Here is a 22,320-nt window from a genome sequence, read left to right as displayed (position 1 = left end):
TTGCCTAATTACATTTGTCAATTTATAGGCCACGCACTAAACAAGGGAGACCTGCTCCGTCAAAAGAATAAAGCAAGGTTAAGGTAGGTACACTTTCCGCAAGAACAGAGATTCTAGGAGGTACAAGAAAAAGTGAGTAAACATGACAACAATATATATAAGAAACAATAAAATGCCAAATTGCATCACAGAGATGGAGTAACCACATTCATTCTACTGATTTACAAGATGCACGAGGAATTACAAGTTGACAGAGAAGAATGTAATAACTGCGGACACCCCTCTCAAAACCACTTCTGTTCTCTTATCACACTGTGCTGTGAACCCCCGGAAAATTTATCTGCATGTCTGACTCTGTTCGTTGAGGCATCTCACAGTTGGGGACTTGCTTTAATCACACTGTGGTTCATAATAAATATCTGGTGAATGGGATTAAGGGACTGGTAGTCTCGGGGGAAGTAATCTTTTTTCCAGAGCAAGGATGGAATTAAATGCTAAATTAACTTGACCCTATCTGAACTGACCTCAAACTTCTGACAATACTATCAAACATTTTCACCTTGCTCGAGACTTCCCTCTGCGAAGGCATTTTCCTTTGGTACTCTATTTCTCTTCACTCTCTGTACCTGCCTGCATTTCTGCCTCAGGTATGTACAGCACAGTGTTTTCCCCCTCCATCCCGCAGCCCCCACAGCTTAGCACTCCCCAGTGTTCCTCCTTCAGTTGCTCAGTCTCTTCTCACTCAGGCTTTCATCAGAAGCCCAAGGAAACTGTTTCCTAATCAGTTTCTCCACCTCTGTTCCAACCTCTTCCTGACCCATCCTGACAAGGGTTATTGTCCTAAAACAGACTTAATCATTCACTCCCTATCACTTAAAGGACCAAAATCCGAATGTTTCTGCACGACTGACAGAGCCTTTCACGACTTCCTGCCAGAGAACGGCAGACCAGCCCGTCTCCTAGCCGACCCACTTCCTAGAAACTACCCTTTACTCATGTTCTATACTTGTCATTATTTCGTGCCCCGAAATGCACACGTCTGTTTAGATCTGAAGCATCCCCTGAACCTCCACACACAATGAATGACTCAATCCCTCCTCGAATATTTCATTTCTCATGCTAAATGTCTATGTATTACAAACCCATCCCGATGGCGCTGTGCATCCTTAAAAAACATAAAACACCCCACTGCACCCTGAGTGTTCACTGTGCCATCCCAGGCTCCCTAGTGCTGAGTTTGGGACCTGCAGACTTGACTATTTTTGTAATCTCTGTATGATTACCAAATGTTTCTGTTCACAGGGACTTGGAATAGGCATTGTCTTGTGCACAACAGAAGCTAAAATAGATACATTAGTTGAAGAAAAGGCAGGAGGGAGGAAGGATGAGAACTTGTTTTCTCAAATTCAAATCTGAATTAATAACTATGTGTAACTCGGTGTTTAACATGTTAATAAATTGTAGCAGCCTGGCCATTGTTACAATTTTTGAAGGAAAAAAAATCTGTCCCGATGTCTCATAGGCTTTGAGATAGGACCATATAGACTGTACAGTGTATTTATATGGTATAATATGAAAATAAGTTTTATAGTAATGGAGTTTACAGGCATGGGAAGTGGTGGCTAGAAAAGATGAAAAGAAAAGACAAATTGGGGAGGATTTCTGAATATAGACTCCAAATGAAGTACTTTGAGCAGAATTCAGCTTCTCTGAAATTTACTCAAGGGAGTTTTACACCCATACAGGAAGCTACAACAATCTATTTCTTCAGAGACATTTACACTTAATAAAGTCTCTGTGGTAACTTTCACTGATAGCAAAACAAACCTTTGGTTTTAATATAAAAGATTATTCTCAGTCATCCTCATCCTTCAGGTATCATCTCTCAAGCTACCATTATATTCCTCCGACCCTCCCCAATGCAGGGGATGATATGCCCTGACATGGAAAATGTTTCACTTTTAAAATTTCCTCACTTGATCAACAGCCTGACACCAGTGCTAATTAGAGTCAGGTTAGATATAAATGGATAATGAAGAACTGGCAATCTATGAAGAGTTCATCTTGAGACAATGCCAGGTTCGCAGACTGACTTCTGCTTAAAGAATTCTGGTCACTACACTTTCTTCCCTTCTCCAACTTCCTTTTTACATGAGTTTTCAAATTCTTGCTTATGTACTTTAGGATGCTGTACACAATTACTTTCAATTCATTTAAGAAATGCTCTAGTTTTTATGCTCTGTAATTACAATGCTATTTATTTAAAATGCATTCTAATTACAGAAAGAGACACCAAAGTGATAGTTTAATGGGAATTTCACTTTGAAACCATTCGTAAGATATAGTAAAAGATCTCTGGTCACGGGCAGAAGGTTAACCACAGAACTTTAAATTCAGGGTATCATGACTTATCAAGTGTCATGTTTGAAATAAACTAGAAAATTCATGAATCCACCTACCTGTAAAGGTGTTCAATTATAGCTGCCAATGTTGCTCGGTTGACCCCTGAAAGACTACGTATAAATGTTCCATATTTTTTAATTCTTTCCTTGTCATCCTGGGTATCTAGAGGTTAAAAAAAAACAAAAAAAACTTTAGGCTGAAAATAATCATCTGTATTACAAATGTACCTTTTAATGCTATTATAAAACAATATTCACAGTTGTATTTTACTGAGTAATACAAGTGTCAACAGAAAAATATTAAAACTTCTGTAATTCTAGGAAAATATTTACATGAACATTCCATGGCTACATGCTACAGTTCTTATACTTCACAATGAAAAAATAAGCACTTTCAATGCCCAGGGTTGTATTTTATCTTCTACTTCATGGACCACAGAACTTCACCTAATAGGAATATATTCAATTAATAACTCAGAGTGGAGTGAAAATTAAAGAGATAAGCCCAAAGTACTTTAATTCTGGCTACAGAAAGATTTTATTATTTGTATGTGAAAATGGCACTTCTGTTCCTTTTTTCCCTGTGAAATCATAAATATCTTCCCCAAACTAAAGCTATGAACTGGGAGCCATGGACGGTGCATCACCCAGCACACACGCACAGGAAGCTGCACCTGCCCTGGCATCTCCAACTCTGGAACAGGAAAGGGGACAAGAGAAGAAGTCATGTGCAGGCCCTGATGACTACGAAACTGACTCAGAGGAGAATGAACCCTCTGCCTTAGTCACAGGCAGAACTTGGTTGGTCACAGAGAAGAGGACAAGAAAGAATTCACTTCTACTCTCCTGACTCCAGGAAGTCAAACACTTGGAGATGTGAGACACAGGAACCTCTCAAGTTCTAGTTCCCAGGGGAAGTGCAGTGGTAGTTTGGTCTAACCTACTAATTCACAGAGGAAATAAAAGACCTTTCTTCAAATAAATAACTTCTGCTGACTTTGTAACTCGAGGGGACTGCAGTTACTCAGGGGTTGGCAAAAGCAGGTTTCCAGTTGTCCGCATGGAAAAAAACACATGCAGGTTATGATTATTATGACTGCTTTATTAACTTAAAAGAATGTCACAATGCAGCCGTAAACCTACTTTTGCCCACCTCTGTACATTTTCTCTCAATTCCCAACTACTTTTGGAAACAAGACTTTTTCATTTTCTGTCGAGCCCCTACCTATTCTATTCACAGAAAGCCAGCAGCACATTAATGATTCTTTAAAAGTAAAAGGTCACACATAAAGGGCACTAGGATCCTCGGGGAAGTAAGAAACACTGTGACACATTTTTGAAATACACTTCTATTCAAAACTGCAACTGATACCCCTTTTTAACCGACTTAGCCTGCACAGAGGCCCATAAAAGTAAACAACGTCATATGGACATATCTGCGCTGGTCCGTGAGTGGCTTCTCCAGGCAAGAAGGGAAAACCCCCAAATCACATCCAGAGATTACAATGGAAATGAATTAAGGATGAACTATTACCCCTTGCATAATCCAAACATTCACCCTCATGTCATGCAGTTTCTAGCTGTAGAAGTGATTGTATCTATTCAACAAAAAGTAATTACTACTGCTACACTTAAAACAAGTCATGTTCACATAGCCTATTCTCAAAAACATATAAAAACACAGTATGTGACACTTTCAAAATAAAGCTTACGCAAATAAAAAGTAAAGTGTAAGATACACTTCAGGTCACGTGGAAAACATAATGAACTATTCAATTGGCCACAGTCGCAAGACAACTTAACAGTGTTCTCAGAAGAGAACATCTATCGTACAAACAGGTGCTAGGTCACTGCGAGGCCCTCTTCGCCTCACCTGCACAGGACCGGAGAGAGCTCCCCTGTGACGTCACCAGGAGAGTTCTGGTTTCGCCCTGTCAGACCTAACACAGCGCACTTCTGAAAGGTCAGGGTAGAGCTACACTGGATTTAAAAGCAGAGGGCTTTGAGGCTATCTGACTCAGTATTCAAAGCCTCCCCCAAGCCAATTCCCAAAGGGTTCACGCCCCAGTGAGAGGTGAATACACTTCTCTTTAACACACTCCACTGTTTCCCAGCTGCCTCCTCCTGATAGAACGACGTTTGAGACTCTTTGTCACTGAATTGGAGATTTTAGCAGAAGCATATTTGTCACAGGTTTTTGATGATTAATTTTAAGGCAAACTGTCTTTATAAAATAGGTACTATAACGTCATAAATTCCAATAAAATATTTTTAAAACAAAAATCAGGGTGGCAAGGGCTTAAAGAGATGGATCATCTAATTCCATATTTTATATCCCAGAAAATTATACGATCAACTCTTACTGTGATTTCAGGAAAATGGGGAAGCAAATAAAAGACTTCTGAATTAGGTAAATAGTGAAAAGCTTTACGTTAATAACAATACTACTCTCTTCTGGCTGGCACTTCCTGGTAAGGGGCATTCTTAGGATAACTGATCAAAGCGTGGGTGTTTTGTGACATCATTTTAAAATTAACCCCTTCAAAATATCATATTTCTGTTTTAGAATGAACAAGTTTTCCAAGGAAAATACCATTTTTCAACAAAGAAATACTGTCAAATTTTAAGGTCATTCCTCACCCCCCCAAAAAAATCTTAAAATAGATTACATGTGCAAGAAAGAAATACATTAGTAAATTATAGCATAACTGCATAATAAATAATAAAAACTGAAGAAAATGAAGAATGAAAAACATCATTTAAAAGCACCAAAAATACATGGAAAACATCTGTGATTTCTTTTTCTTTTTTTAAAGATTTTATTTATTTATTTATCTTTAGAGGGGAAGGAGAGAAACATCAATGTATGGTTGCCTTTTGTGCATCCCCTGCTGGGAGTTGGCCTGCAGGGAACTGGCCTGCAACCCAGGCATGTGCCCTGACTAGGAATTGAACCGCGATCCTCTGGTTCGCAGGCCTGTGCTCAATCCACTGAGCTACGCCAGCCAGGGCTTTGTGTTTTCTTTTTTTAAAATATATTTTATTGATTATGCTATTACAGTTGTCTCGTTTCCCCCCCTTTACTCCCTTCTGCCTTGTACTACCCCTCCTAACCACATCCTGCCCCCTCCCTGCCCCTTAGTTCATGTCCATGGGTGGGTCATACATGGAAGTTCTTTGGCTTCTACATTTCCTACATTATTCTTAACCTCCCCGTCAGTTTTGTACCTACTATTTATTCTTCATATTTCCTGTACCCTTTCCCCCATTCTCCACCCTCCCCAGCCTCTGATAACCCTCCACGTGATCTCCATTTCTGGGATTCTGTTCCTGTTCTAGTCGTTTGCTTAGTTTTTGTTTTCTTTTTAGGTTCGGTTGTTGATAGTTATCAGTTTATTGTCATTTTACTGTTCATAGTTTTTGATCTTCTTCTTTTCCTTAGATAAATCTCTTTAACATTTCATATAATAAGGACTTGGTGATGATGAAGTCCTTTAACTTGACCTTATCTGGGAAGCACTTTATCTGCCCTTCTATTCTAAATGATAGCTTTGTTGGATAGAGTAATCTTGGATGTAGGTCCTTGCCTTTCAGGACTTTGAAAACTTCTTTCCAGCCCCTTCTTACCTGCAACGTTTCTTTTAAGAAATAAGTTGATAGTCTTATGGGAATTCCTTTGTAACTGTCTCCTTTTCTCTTGCTGCTTTTAAGATTCTCTCCTTCATTTTAATCTTGTGCAATGTAATTATGATGTGCCTTGGTATGTTGCTTCCTTGGGTCCAACTTCTTTAGGACTCTCTGAGCTTCCTGGACTCCCTGGAAGTCTATTTACTTTTCCAGATTAGGGAAATGCTCTTTCATTTTTTTTCAAATAAGTTTTCCATTTTCTGCTCTTCCTCTTCTTCTGACACCCCCATGATTCAGATATTAGAATGTTTAAAGTTGTCCTGGAGGTTCCTAAGCCTCTCCCCAATTTTTTGAATTCTTATTTCTTCATTCTGCTCCAGCTGAATGTTTATTTTTTCCTTCTGCCCCAAAGCTTTGAGTCCTGATTTCCTTCCCTTTACTGTNGAAATAAGTTGATAGCCTTATGGGAATTCCTTTGTAACTGTCTCCTTTTCTCTTGCTGCTTTTAAGATTCTCTCCTTCATTTTAATCTTGTGCAATGTAACTATGATGTGCCTTGGTGTGTTGCTTCCTTGGGTCCAACTTCTTTAGGACTCTCTGAGTTTCCTGGACTCCCTGGAAGTCTATTTACTTTTCCAGATTAGGGAAATGCTCTTTCATTTTTTTCAAATAAGTTTTCCATTTTCTGCTCTTCCTCTTCTTCTGACACCCCCATGATTCAGATATTAGAATGTTTAAAGTTGTCCTGGAGGTTCCTAAGCCTCTCCCCAATTTTTTGAATTCTTATTTCTTCATTCTGTTCCAGCTGAATGTTTATTTTTTCCTTCTGCCCCAAAGCTTTGAGTCCTGATTTCCTTCCCTTTACTGTCAGTTCCCTGTACATTTCTCTTCATTTCACTTTACATAGCCTTCACTTTTTCCGCCATTTTTCAACCATACACAACCATTTCTGTGAGCATCCTGACTACCAGTGTTTTGAACTCTGCATCTGATAGGCTGGCTCTCTCTTTGTCATTCAGTTCTATTTTTGGCACTTTGATCTGTTCTTTCATTAGGGAGATACACACACACACACACATATATATACATATATATACATATATATGTATGTATGTATGTATGTATATGTGTGTGTGTGTGTGTGTGTGTGTGTCAGCACAGCTGTTACAATACAAGGGGAGGAAACTTAGGTATTCACCAGGCAGGAGCAACCCACATGGCTACATTGTGGTGCTGTATGTGAGGAAGGGGTCAGAAGAAGGAACAGTGCTGCTTGCTCAGCTCTCAGCCAGCTTTCAGTCACTGTCCCTACCACCCATAAGCAAATTGGGCCTCTGGTGCTGATTCCTGGGTGGGTGGGCTTGTATATATTCTAAAACTCTGTGGGTCTTTTCAAGGAACTCTCCTGGGAGGCTGGGAGTTTCTTCTGCCACGGCAACCCCCATAGGTTTTTTCAGCCAGAGGTTTGAGCCTTTATTTCCCCACACTGGAACCCTGGGTTGCATGGTCTGTCTCGCTCCCCACTTGCTCCTTCCAGTTTATCCACATGCAAATGTGGGACCACCAGTCCACCAGCTACCACCTCACCATGAGCCCTCTCTGCCCCAGCAACCCTTCTCTGCCCCTCCTTCCAGCCTGGATGAGCGTTTCTTCTTTAACTCCTTGGTTGTCAGACTTCCAAACGGTTCCAGTTTTTGGCAGCTCTGGCTGCTTTTTGTTTTTAAATTTGTTGATGTCCTTTTTTTGGTTGTATGAGGAGGTACAATGTATCTACCTATGCCCCCATCTTGGCCAGAAGTCAAAAGGAGAAAGGAGTTGTTTTAAGTTAATGGATATAAATGCAGGTTTACTTAAGTCATTTTGGCCAAATTAGTCACTTAATAAACTACTTTTCTGGGGTCATTCCTTAAGCATACATTAAACACAATCTGGAGGAAATAAAGAATAGAAACTTGTTATTATGTACTCCAAACAGGAAGAATAAATGATGGAGGGAAGCAAAAAGAACGATGTAGGAAATGCTATAGAACTGATCTTGTAGCAAACCTTTTATTTTAATCTTAATGAGAAATTAATAGCATACATGGACTTGACTATCACTTTCCAAGTTCAAACTGAGTAAGAACTACGATATCCACTGAAAAGCTAAGTACATATAACACTGCTTAGCAATTATTTCTCTAAATTTCTTTTTAGGTAGACATAAACAATTGATATTTACATAATTTCTCTTCTGAGCCATTTGTATAGTTTCCCCTTCAATTACATTTTCAGATTATCAAAGAAGAGTTTTAAAAACCTAACCGTCCAATTTCAAGGCCAGCATTCATGGCCGTCTACACTACGTGTATTACTTACCCAAAGCAGAGACCCAGTATGGATAGAGCTCCTTAGTAAGCAGCGCGTCGTCAATGTCAGCCAGGAACCTCTTCAACACGCCCGTCACGTCTTCCAGCTGGTGTTTTCCGGCCCTCAATTTGAAGCTTCTCGCGTCTTTTTTGAAGCTCTCCAGGAGTTCACTTACACGCAAAGAATCGCCATTCTTTTGATAGATATATTTGCACCCTAAACCTTCGTTAAAAAAAAAAGGTTATATAAAAAAATCTAAAATCAAAATCCACTTCAGTATCTTAAAAATTGAACAAACGTTTGCATTGGGATGATGAGCAAGGCAAAATTATTATCTAAGTGCTGAGGTAATAAACATGTATGAGAGGGAAAGGCTTGCCCTTCTAATTTCAGTATTCACGGTATAAACCTGATGAAATATTCCATTCTCAGCTTTTAGCAAGACCCTGGTCAGCCCTTCCAAACCCAGTCCTTCCCAGTATCTTTTCCAATTGTCCTTTTACAGCACTGCCCTACCTTCCCTTGGTGCCCTGGAATACAAACTTGCCTCCGGTTTCACTGACAAAAGTGAGGCTCTCTCGTACACATGTCCTCCACCCTCTGCCCTCATATTTCTGTATTAGTGTCGCCCACCCTCACCTTCTTCTAAATAGAGTTGCAACTCTTTTTTTTTGTTGTTTACAAAGTTATCAATTCATCAGGTGCCCACATGAAATGAGAGAAATAGCAGTGGTTAGGATAAGCAGGAGTGATGGTGATGACGGCAACAAAATCGGTGACGCAAAAACAAAAATCCTCCCTCGCTCCTCCCGGGTCTCTTGTTCCTCTTCCTTCCAAAACTAAGTCCAGTTTCCTGTGTTTATTGTTTCTGCCATCTCACATCCCTGTTAATTCTTTAACCACACATTCTATGCCTAATTCCCACTCTATCAGGACAACCTTCATCAAGAATATCAATGATTACTATTTTTTAGATGCTATTCAGTTTTTATCCAATGAGAATCCTCTGCAGGGTTTGACACTCCACATGAGTCCCCATTAAAATTACTTTAATCTCATGGTTTCCACGGCACCATGATGTCACACCCACACCCTGCCTTCCTCTATGGCTAGTCTGCCAGTCTTCTATTTTCTTTCCTTATCTAGTCTACACTGGTGATTCCAAGCATCTAACCTCAATTCTCCTCACTCCCCCACAATGTTCTCTGGGTAAACCCACCCAACCCCAACAACTACTTATAAATATTGGGCTGGCCAAAAAGTTTGTTTAGTTTTTTTTTTTTTGTTTGTTTCAATAAACACAGATTTTTCATTTTCACCAGTAACTTTACTGATTTGGATACTTTGAGTATGTTGCCTATCTCCCACTATTGGCTTCTAGTGGGTAGAGACCAAGGGTGCTACTAAACATCTCCCAGGGCATAAGACAGCCCCACAGCAAAGGATTATTTGGCCACAATGCCAAGAGTACCAAAAAACTTTGCAAACCACTTTTGACACATTTGGTCAGTTGCAGCATCTTCTCCACACACTGCACAAATCTTTTCTGTGTGTGTTTCAGTTGCAGTTTTACCTTTCTTGCAATAAAAGAGCACAGTATGCCAAAAATATTGTGTATCTTCTTCTACTTCCAATATTAAAATGACTGCACAAAATTCACCAAATTTGACAGTTTTTTAAAGTGCACGCTGATATAACAGCTGTCACAATATAATCTAACAAACTTGTTTCGAATGAAGTTAAAGACAACTAAGCACTACTAGAGCCATACTATGGGAAAAACTAAATAAACACGATCTTTTTGGCCAACCCATCACTTTTCCTTCCAGGTTTTAATTTTAAGATTTCAAGCACAGGTAAATACATTTTAATAAACATATACCATATACACACAACAAATATCATTTGTATATGTGTAGACAAGTCAAAATAACCTAAAAGAAATTAATTCCCCTACCCCATCCACTACTTCACCTCCCAATCTCAACATGCTCTCTGCTTCCTTCCTGCATCTCAATACATGGCACTGCCTTGCCCCTAGTCCTTTTCAAGTCAGTACCTTTCCTTCTCACTTACTGCATTTAAAAAAATACTATGTCACATAGAGTTTTCCATCATCACTTCACTCTCACACGCCCTGCTTTCCTGCGTCCTGCAGGCCGTTATGTTGTGCACTCAGCTCCTCCCTGGTTTTACAAGTCCCTGCCCCTATTCTTGTGCACCATCCAGTCTGTCCCAACAATGATGACAGTGTGATCTAAGACACAGGTCCACTGGTGTCATCAATATGCCTAAAAATCTGCATCCTACCCTCTCACTGCTAGCAAGGTAAGTTTGAAGATTTAATTGCGATATGTAGACCCTACTTGGATTTTCCTTATTCTCCTGACCTTCTGTCTATCCCTTCTAAGCTGTGGGCACACTTAACTATGCAAAGTTCCCTGAACAGACAACGCCCCTCATGACTCCACATGGGCACACACAGCTTCCTCCTCTTCCTTCTAACTAGCTCCTCTTTTCTCTTAAGAATCATGATAGGCATTGCCACATCCATGAAGCCCTCCATGCTTACTGTGGGTGAGAATTACCCTTACACACACGGAAGCCTGTACCAATCCCAGAAGCTCTCTACCATAGAATTTTGTACACTTGGGATGTAACTATCCATCCAATCGTTTGCCTTTGATCCACAAATCTGTGAAGTCCTATTGAAGGCACGGGTATGCTATTCACTGTAAACAGCAGTTACATAGTGCCTAGAAGAACTCAGTAGGTATTCAATAAATGACTACTTAATGCAAGAATAAGCAAATTCTAAAAAAATAATCGTGACTAAATTTCTGAGGTGCTATGTTCCTAGTTGAATCAATTTCTAATAGCTGGTAATCAAATAACTTAACCGAATTTGAACATAATTTTGTTTACAAAAATGAACTCACCCCACAAACTAACTACTGTAACTCATTTTACAAACTAAAATTCTGCCCTGGCTGGTGTGGCTCAGTGGACTGAGTGCCAGCCTGCAAACCAAAAAGTCGCTGGTTCAACTCCCAATCAGGGCACAGCCTGGATTGCAGACCAGGTTCCCAGTAGGGGGTGTGCAAGGGACAACCACATATTGATTTTTCTCTCCCTCTCTCCTTCCCTTCTCCTCTATACAAATAAACAAATAAAATAGTTTTAAATTATCTTAAAATAATAAATTAAAATTAAAATTCTAAAAATTACATTGTGAACTCAGTCAAGTTCAAACACTGACATAGTAAACACACAAAAAAACTGGCCATCAAATTTTAACCCAAAGGTCAGGAGGTTCAAAATAAGGGTGACCTCAAAAGCTCTGAGATGACCGACTGCATCCTATAATCACTGGACATTTTCTAATAAGATTGGGGTTTCCCCCATGTTCTGCTCATTAAAAAAATTTTTTGAAAAAAGTGGAGTCTTTCGTTGGCCTTATTACTTTAATATGCAAGTTAATGTACCTTGTGTTAGATTACAAAATGGATATAATGTATGAAATTTAGTTCAAAACAATCTAACGCTTAATGATTTTAAATTCAAATAAACATCACAAAGTAAGTCTGGATTTCCCTAGAGAAAATTATTTGTATACACTAGAGCTGCTCAAGTTATTTCAATCATTTTTTCAGCATCAGAAAGACTCTCTGCCACTATGAAACTAACACGACGTGAAAACTCCCAGTGAGGTCACGCTCTTTCTAGAACATAATGTGTGCGATTCACTCATACATGCAACATGCAAGTGCACTAATACTGAGTAACTAATAAAATGAGGAGGATAGCCTTCTTTCTCTCCCATTTTCAAATGAACAGCTGAGTACAGCTGCTAAGAGATACATCAACATACTAACACGGGAAGAAACTTCACGGAGTGATATCCACATAATGGGATTACATGCATATTTACAGAAGATGCATAATACAATAAATCTGAATATCAATGATAACTATACTTGGGTATAGTTACCCAAGTATACTTAAGTAAGTACTTAAAATAGCAGTCTTCTTAAAAGAAAATAAATTAACATACATGTATGATGAACTCCCCAGATTTTTCTTTGTAGCTTTTGTTATTTCTGGTATTTGGTTGCGTGTCAGTTTATTATCAGTTCTCATGCAGAAACACATGATTCACGGACTCATCTTTAACTCCCGGCTCCCCCTGCCTTATTTCCAGTACCGAGATCAGTGGCTGGCACACAACAGACACTCCATAAATACGAAACAAGCTAATAACACAATGTTTTACTGCAATGAATCACAAGGTTTCACTGATAATACTTTCTTTTTAAACTAAAGTCACCCAAACCCATTTCTAATTTAATTTTAGGAGAACAAAAACATTACTGCCCCTTCCAAAGTACCAATCTCTACATCTGTAATCTAACTCGGTGGCATTTATCTACAGAATAAAAGGTAAAAATATTTTTATATTAAAAAATAGTTGAGAAATGTCTACCCTCTAGAGAAATGTCTACCCTCTATAGTATTAAAGGAATCTGTAACAGGAAGAAGGAATTAGAAGAATTCATAGTAAGTTGAAAATAAACATGAAGAATAAAACATCCTTTTGTACTTTTCTGGCATATTTAAGACACTACCATAGAATACTAAAATGAGCTCTGGCTGGTGTAGTTCAGTGGATTGAGCGCTGGCCTGTGAACCAAAGGGTCACTGGTTTGATTCCCAGTCAGGGCACATGCCTTGGTTGCAGGCCAGGTCCCTAGTAGGGGGCATGCGAGAGGCAACCACACACTGATGTTTCTCTCCCTCTTTCTCCCTCCTTTCCCCTCTGTCTAAAACCAAATGAATAAAATCTTTTTAAAAAAGAATATTAAAATGAGACTAGATCATGAGACTCAAGTTTTTTTTATCTGCACACTATTCAAAAAAGGTACAAGTCAAAACTATATTATAATCAATAACCATGACTCTTAATATGAATGTAAGACTAATAGCATGGTAAGTAAAATAAACACATACACACTTGTATACATGATTCTTGTACATATTGCCCCATAGTTCACCACTTCTGACACCAAGTCAAGGCAGCACACTGTTTTCCCCCAGACTCTACTGCAGGCTTGTGACATCTGCAACAGTCTTTAAACTATTTTATATACATTTTACAATATAGATCCTTTCAGTCTATTATTTAGATTTTTATGCATGTAAAGGAAGAAGAAAATGGTAAAAGTTATGTAATTTGAATGAGCTTTACTAGGAGAAGGAATGGCATTTAGTGACTACGTTTTTATTTTTATCTTTTTTTATTTTTTGAAGTGACTACAAATATAAAAGGCTCTAATTTGGAACAATGGAGGTACCACCTAAAAACAGCGAGAACGATACTGTGAGTTCCGGGAGTTGAATAAAACCTCTGTGATCCTTACCATACTGTGTAACAAATGCTATACAGCTGTTCACGATAATGGGCACGTCGTTTTTGCTGAGCTGCTGATCCTGTAAAGCATCACCATCTGTACCTGCTGCTTTTTCGATTGCAGTACGCCAGACTGTGAAATCCAACTTGGTGTGCCCATGGATGTATAATGTCCTGTAAGTTTAAAAGCATTTCAAATTATAATTTTGCTTAAAAAGAAAGAATTCTTACTTCTAGATAAATGATCCTTAAATTCACGCACTTGTGATCTTGTCTCATCCAGGAGAAGAAAAACCCTCCATCCGCCATCAGCCTCCCCTCAACGCGCTCTGTACCCTACGCAGGCAGTCACATCTCTCCCTAGAGTAGAGGAACTTCTCTGACTTCGGGGTCTCACCTCCTCTCACACCTCAGCCCATTATTCTCTTTCTGAGTACATGAGCTGAAACTCTTCTGGTAAGAGTCACCAGTGATTTCTACTGGGTTTATGTGGCTGTACTTTTCAAAATTTCAGAACTGCTGATGATTTTATTTCTTACATAAAAGAAAGAAATTTCACCCAATTTGGCTTTTTAGCACAATTCTTTCTGGCCTTTCCTCCTACTTTTCTTTTCCAAGCTCACTTACTCTTCTGCAAATGAAGGTGGAACCTCAGTGAGCTCACATGAACTCCAAGGCCTTTCCAGGGACATGTCCTCCAGGCCAGTGGGTTTGGCCCCCTGTCTGTAAACTCGTCACTCCCAAATCACCATCTCCCGGCTACAATTTTGTCTCAAAAGCCAGATCTCCACATAATCAAAAAGCAAAAGCATGGCACAGCGAGTGGGCAATTTGATCACTTCCAGAACTCAAATTTCAGCTCTGCACTTACTTCCTCTGTGACCTGGGAGAAGTTTCCAACCCCCTTTGGGCCTCAGGGTCATCACTGGCAAAATGAGGCTAATAAAAACACCTATCTTGGCACTGGATTTGTGTAATATGAATAACTAATAAACCATAATGTTAAGTTACATTAATTTTTGTACACCTTCACTGCAATGTGCCACAAGCATCTCAAAGCTTTCTGCCTCCTCCTACCAAACTGGATTTACAGTGTTCCACTTATCCCACCATAAATTTGGGATTAATTATAAATTAGCCTCCCCCACCCCTCACTTCGTCACTGCCCCGTGAATTCAGTCACAAACTGCAGTTGGTTCCAGGTCCCTGGCATAGTCGCTTTGCCTCCTCTTTGTTCCAGCATCAACTAACTTCAGGTCCTGATTGCTCCTTGGAGTCGTAAAACCCCTCCATGCAGAAGGCCCTTCCTTATCCTCCTCCCCTCTAATCCCTCCTCCTCGGGACGCCAGGACGATCTTTCCCAAATGCAGAGCCAAGACATCACTTCCGGATCACTGTTCTTTTTTAGCCCTGGAGCTCTCAAGATGCAAAGGCCTTCATGATCTGGCCATCCTTCCCCTTCAACTTTGCCATTCCCTCTACTCATGTCACATTAAACAAACTACATCTCCTTACCTTTGTAACACAAACGTAATAAATATTTCCTGCTCTTTGGTTGGCAACTCCAAATCTTCCCCCAGGTGTACTCCAGGCGACCCTCCCTAATGCTCTAAGCCTGGGTCCCTGCTGTGCTTGGTAACAGGTCCCTTCTAAATCGCCATGAGTCCCTCTGCCCTCCATTATGCCATCTACCCTATCTCTGAGAATATTTTATTGATTGATTGGAGAAAGAGAAAAGGGGAGAGGAAGAGAGAAAGAGAAATATAAGTTTGTTGTTCCACTTATATATGCCTTCATTGGTTGATTCTTGCATGTGCCCTGACCTGGCATCAAATCTGCAGCCTTGGTGTATTGGGACAAGGCTCTAGCCAGCCAGCCAGGGCCGAGACTATTTTAGCTGCTAGACTCCAAATGTCACACAGGTAAGCAAGGGAGGCATTTCAGTCTCCTTAGTCATTAGTATGGTGCCTGACATTTAGTAGGTACATAATAATTGTGAAGTCTTATCACTGGATATAGTGAAGCTGGTTTCAAATCAATTTTTATTTATACTGAAGTAAATTTATGTTTATAAACATACCAAAGTAAACTTATAAATGTATATTTATACCAAATCACAACTATTTAATCTCAGTTTCAAACTGTGAGGGGGCTACTGTGGATTCAATGAAAGAGATGAATGAGCTGCATAAATGCTGGGTCGCTATGGTTTTTTGTTGGTTTGGGGGTGGAGGGTACACTTCTATGCTCCTGATAATTCTGATTCAATTTAAAAAGAAAATAAATGGTATTTCCCCTGCTGGTTTCTTTTCTTGAAATGCTCCCCTAAGAAGGCAAAGTTACTGGCACCTCACCACACTTACATGGTCTTCTCAATTGGCTGTAACCACCAATACTTCATTAATACCCGTAATCTTCATATCTTGCTTTCTGACACCTTTATCTATTGTTTTTATTTTCCAACATCACTACAGCAGCCTAACATCCGGGTTTTATAATTTTCCTTTTGAAGAATTCTGCTACTCTTACATTCCTGGCATGCTTTAGCCTTTTCATTTATCTGGCATCACGTCCAGCTCAAAAGCACTCTGTTGCTGGGAACATTTGTCTAAATGAAACTGTGTAACTCAGGTAATTTCCTTGAGAAATATCAAGCCCCTACACTGCTAGACCTAACTAAAATTACCTCTTGCTAAATTCAGGAGTTTAGGTAGAGAGAGAATTTTAACTTTGAGTCTTAGTTGTTGTTTTTTTAACCTAATAAGTAAGCTCTAAATTTGATATAAAATATTTGAAACTGTTTCACCCAGGCCGGTGTGGCTCAGTGGACTGAGTGCCGGCCTGCGAACCAAAGGGTCATGGGTTCAATTCTCAGTCAGGGCACATGCCTGGGTTGTGGGCCAGGTCTTCAGTAGGGGCATGTGAGAGGTAACCACACTCTCCCTCTCTTTCTCCCTCTTTTCCCCTCTCTAAAAATTAATAAATAAAAAATACTTGAAACTGTTTGCTTTTAAACAAAGTACTACAGTGGCCATTTCAGCAAATGGTGAAAGCAACCCCAAATGTAATGGCCCTCCCACAATACCAGTACAATTCTGCCATAACTATGAATTCTTCACACGTCAAACTTCCTTTGTCAGAAGAAATCCCACGATGACAAGTTTTGCTGTCTCCTTGCGCACTAGTGAGGGGTAGAACGCACACCAAGTTAACTCTGGAGTCAACCTGTCAAGGACCGAATCCTAAAATACATCATCTAGTTCAGCAGATGTCTGACATTGAACGGCGTCAGTTCAACAACTTTGCTCTCTGATGCTGATCTCAACTCTGCGCACACTGAACAAAGCATCAAAAGATACTGTCAGCACTGATGCTGGTGAAGCGGGCGACTTCAGGTATCAACAAACAACCATTTCACTTTTCTGGATAAGAATTCCAAAGAAATATTCATTTACATCTTTTAAATCTGAGAAGTTCTTTTGAAGAAGCCTATTTATAGAGAGAATCGTTCTTACCATCCATTTCTCAAGCATCTACATAAAGGCCACCTCAAAGCCATATAAAGAAACATCCCATCCCGGTGGCCTACAATGAATCAAGGCAGTTCAAGAAGACCCAGCAACCAAGTCCCAGGACTAAGAAAAACTATTTTCTCAAAACTGCAACATAGTTACTACAAAGTATAGTCTGTCATGTTTAACCCTAGTCTACTTGGCAAGAACCAGAAGCATCTTTACAAATAATCAAACCAATACATCTGTATAAACATAAATTTGCCTATATAACATTTTAAACACAACTAAAAAGCAAATAACAGATAACAGACTCTACAAATATCCTAAGCAGTTATACAAAAATAAAAACACCAAATCTTTTAGTATAAGTCAGCATTTATTTGGCCCACAAATACTTCATTTTCTTTTTGTATCTGGGAGATATTTTTGTTGAAAAGAGTATTTTAGGTTAACAGCCACTGGTCTGGTTATTTTGGTTGGAGGTGTTCCGTTTTCCTTCCCTTTTTTATTTCTGCCAGCACTTAAAATATTTCACTCTACTATCTTCTGGTGTACATTGTTTCTAATGAGACATTCTCATCTTTGTCCTTTATATTTAACCTGTGTTTCCCTCTGGGACTTTTTGGTTTATCTTTACCTGGTTTTCTAGAATTTGATTATGATGTGGCTTGATGTGGTTTGTCTTCATCATGCTTGAGGTATGTTGGTTTGGGTACATGTGGGTTTACAGTTTAATCAAATTCGAACATTGTTTTTAATCCATCTTTCTCTTCACTCATTTTTTGGATTCTAATTATACTGAATCCGCCTGATATTGTCCCACAGGTCACTGAGATTCTGGTGATTTTACTTGCCTTTTCTATTTGTGCTTAAGTTTTCGTTGTTCCTTTTGTCATGCCTTCAAAATCATTTTTTCTTATTTACAGGCTACTTTATTAAACCAACCCAGTAAAAATTGTTCAGATACTGTGTTCTTTAGCCTTGTGAGCTCCAGTTGGTTCTTTTTTTAGGTATCCATTTTTTTTCTTGCTATGTTTGTGCTTTCCTTTACATCTTTGAAAATATTTATAATATTTACAAGTCACTGGATTTTTTTGTGAATCCCACTTTCTTTCCCATTCCCAGGTCACTTCCTGTCACTTGATTTGCAGCTTCTCCACATCACTGGGCATCTTCTGCACATGCTAAGACTTTGTGAGTGCCAAGCTGAGCGTCAGCCCTGTGCTGTCGTCCTTTAGACTGTGTTCACATCATTTGCCTATCTGACCCGGGCCACTAACTAAACACTGGTGGAGCAGCTGATCCTTCCAGGTCTATTTTCTACACTTAGTCAGGTAGAAACAGAGCAGCCTTTACTCTCCGTTGGCTTGGCCTCGATACCATGGAGTTACTTTTCTGGGATCTCTGCTAATGCCCTGTGTGTTTAATGAGGTCGGTGTAACATGGCTGGATGAAATATGAACATACCCCAACCGTGTCAAGCTCTGAGAACTGTTCAGCTCCTGGTGGCACAACCATGACAGTCATCTCTGCCTGGCCTCTTGCAGTTCACCCTGCAAACAGGCAGAGGAGAACTGAGCCAAGATGGAGGTGGAGCCAAGATGGAGCCAAGACTGAGCCCATCTTTCTGGAAGTGAACTTCAGAAAGATTTCTGAAACTCTTTCTCTACATCTTACCCTCTGCTACAGAACTCCATCTTCCAAATTTTAGTGACTACAGATTCACTAACTCCTGTCTCTACCTATCTGATGCAACCAAATCACTGGATTCTCCTTGAGCCTCCCATTCCCTGTGTCATGGACTGAAGCACACCTAGGGACAGGAAGCCAAGGCAACCTCACGTCTCACTTCATTTGTCCCCCCTTCTCTCCATGATCCCTGCAACGCCTATTGTCCCAAAGCGTGAAGCTAATTGGTTCATCTCTTCTGCGCAGCATTCTAGCTGTTCAAACTGAGAGGGCATAGACAAGGAAAGCTGTTTCTTCATGGCCAGAAATGGGAATCTGGAAAATTTTATTTAGTCACTGGATCTCTAAATTACCCTCATTTTAGTTTGCAGAGATACAGTTTTTCCCCCACCTTTAGTTAAGAAACTGCTGCATAGTGATGGAAGATTGGCCAGAAACAGGCAAACAATTACTAAGGATATCTGCAGATACAGAGATGTGCCGCAGAAATAATGCAGCAGAAAATGTTATCCTAAGGAGCCCGCATAACAATACAAAGTGTCAAAGCACCTGATTCCCTGTGAAGGCAAGGACTCCAGTTTTTCAATCTCATTTCTATACTCTATTAGGCAATTACCTATAGGAATGTGAGGAACAGCCCTGTTTTGAGTCTGCTCGAAACCTTTAATGGTCTTTCACTGGCTTTTGAAGGAATCCAAATCTTCATTTAAAAAATAATTTTTAATAGTTTTAAAATATTTTTTCTTTTTCTTTTGCCTTTTAAATTTCTTTTTACTCTTGGCCAAGCAGAGCTGTCTCCATTTTTCCACCAGCACTTTCCCCTGCCCCATTCACCCCCACCTCACACCCTCAATCCTAACCCCCTCTTTGGCTTTGTCCATGGGTCCTTTATACATGTTTCTTGACATGACCCTTCCTCTTCTTTCCTCCATCATCCCCTTCCTGCTTCCCTTCTCGTTACTATCAGTTTGTTCTTTATTTCAATGTCTCTGGTTATATTTTGCTTGCGTACTTGTTTTGTTGATTAAGTTTCATCTATAGGTTAGATCATATAATATTTGTCTTTCACCACCTGGCTTATTTCACTTAGCATAATGCTTTCCAGCTCCAGCCATGCTGTCATAAAGGGTAGGAGTTCCTTCTTTCTTTCTGCTGTGTAGTGTTGCACTGCATAAATGTACCACAGCTTTTTGATTCACTCATTTACTGATGGGCACTTAGGTTATATCCAGCACATGGCTATTATAAATTGTGCTGCTATGAACATTGGGGGGCATAGTTCTTTTGAATTGACGTTTCAGGAATTTTAGGGTATAATCTCAGCAGAGGAATCACTGGGTCAAAAGGCAGTTCCATTATTAGTTTCTGAGAAAATTCCATACTGTTTCCCACAGTGGCTGCACTAGTCTGCATTCCCACCAGTAGTGCACAAGGGTTCCCCTTTCTCCACAACCTCACCAGTAATTGTTTGTTGCTTTGCTTATGGTGACCATTCCGACCTGTGCAAAGTGGTATGTTGGAAACTGCCCTGCTTTGTGTCAGGAGCTATAACCCCATACCTGCCTGGCTAAGGCTGAGTGGGTGACCTCTGGATCATAAGCCAGCCACTAAGGAGACAAAGCTTTTATCTCCCTGGCAGGGGCGCCACCTCTGCTCCTTTTAGTTCACCCTGCCTGGCCCCCAGTGCTTGATTGGTTAGCCAATGATGGGCAAGATTCCTCAAGGGAGGGATGACCTAAGACAGGCATGATCACAGGGGGCCCTGGGGAAGGACGTGGGGGCTACAGATAAGGGGGGTGATAGACTCTTGCCCCTTGGCTTTGACACAGCCTAAGTCCTGGTTCTGTCTTCAAGATGTCTCCTAACCTCTTGGCTGCCTTCCTTCCCCTGCCTGACGTAAGCCTGAAAAAATGCCTTAAGCCTGAAACAAAGCACCCGCAGGGCAGCCTGTGGGTGCTGCCCTGTGCTGAAAAGGGCGGGTTCCCTACGGGGATTGAACCTAAGAAAGAATCCATAAAAATCCTAAGAAACCTTCTTTGCTAATACCCTCAATTTAAATGACAAGGGTCCAAACAGGAAGTGAGTTTGTTCCCTAAAGTTTTATGGCCCTTTAACTATCTGACCCTGACTCAGAATAAGCCCTCAGAGTTCTTTAAATGTTATCTGTTGTTTAATCATTTCTGCCTGACAATGATTGATGAGCTTTATGTATACACCCTGAATTCCTAAGCAAATTGAACCCAATAAAAGCCTGTCTCAGCTCTCTTCCCTTGAGAGAGAAGCCTAGCTGTCCCTTTTCTTCCACAGGACTCAGTTGTCTGCATGAATTTGACTCATATCTCATCCATAATGCCGCAGACACTGCAGGCTGGTGTCCACATCAGTAGTATCTCATTGTGGTTTTAATTTGCATCTCTCTGATGGCTAGTGATGCTGAGCATCCTTTCATATATCTCTGGGTCCTCTGCATGTCCTCTTTGGAGAAGTGTCTGTTCAAGTCCTTTGCCCATTTTTTTAATTGGATTTTTTGTCTTCCTGGTGTGGAGTCCTGTGAGTTCTTTATATATATTGGAGATCAAACCCTTGCCCAAGGTGTCACTGGCAAATATATTTTCCCATATATTTAGTTCCCTTTTCATTTTGCTGATATTTTCTATAGCTGTGCAGAAGCTTTTTAATATGATTAAGTCCCATTTGTTCATTCTTTTCTTTACATCCCTTGTTCTTGGAAACATAGCAGTGAAAATATTGCTGCGTGGAATATCTGCTATTTTCCTGCCTATGTTCTCATCTAGGACTTTTATGATGTTGCAATTTATAGTTAAATCTTTTAATCCATCTTGAGTTTATTTTTGTGTATGGTATATGTTGGTGGTCAAGTTTCATTTTTTTGCACGTAGCCATCCAGATCTCCCAACACCATTTGCAAATTGAAGAGGCTATTTTTACTCCCTTTTACGTTCCTGCCCTCTTTGTTAAATATTAGTTGACTATAGAGACATGGGTTTATTTTTGGGCTCTCTATTTTGTTCCATTGATCTATGTGTCTATTCTTTTTTAAAAAAATATTTTATTTTCATTTATTTTTTAGAGAGAGGGGAGGGAAGGAGAAAGAGTAGGAGAGAAACATTAATGTGTGGTTGCCACTCATGTGTCCCCTGCTGGGAACTGGCCTGCAACCCAGGCATATGCCCTGATTGGGAATCGAACCGGCGACCCTTTGCTTCACAGGACCGTGCTGAATCCACTGAGCTACACCAGCCAGGTCTCTATGTGTCAATTCTTACACCAATACCAGACTGTTCTGATTATAGTTGCCTTTTAACATAGT

At 40.0% G+C, this 22,320-nt stretch overlaps 1 protein-coding gene across 5 annotated transcripts in view; it reads right to left on the bottom strand.

The window, feature by feature from the left end:
- The window catches only part of ARAP2 (ArfGAP with RhoGAP domain, ankyrin repeat and PH domain 2), a 164,172-nt gene that overhangs the window by 44,881 nt on the left and 96,971 nt on the right, over window positions 1-22,320 (bottom strand). For all 5 annotated transcript variants that reach the window (XM_037064361.1, XM_037064360.1, XM_037064364.1 and 2 more), the window contains 3 exons: window positions 13,796-13,959; window positions 8,388-8,600; window positions 2,460-2,565 (listed from right to left, as the gene is read on the bottom strand). In XM_037064361.1, the coding sequence (XP_036920256.1) occupies window positions 2,460-2,565; window positions 8,388-8,600; window positions 13,796-13,959 (483 nt within the window). The remainder of the gene's footprint in view (window positions 1-2,459; window positions 2,566-8,387; window positions 8,601-13,795; window positions 13,960-22,320) is intronic.

This window comes from Sturnira hondurensis, unplaced genomic scaffold (genome assembly GCF_014824575.4).
Source record: "Sturnira hondurensis isolate 20B ecotype Veracruz unplaced genomic scaffold, ASM1482457v3 Scaffold0015056, whole genome shotgun sequence".
Taxonomy (NCBI): Eukaryota; Metazoa; Chordata; class Mammalia; order Chiroptera; family Phyllostomidae; genus Sturnira; species Sturnira hondurensis.
This window is presented reverse-complemented; position numbering and strand designations above follow the sequence as displayed.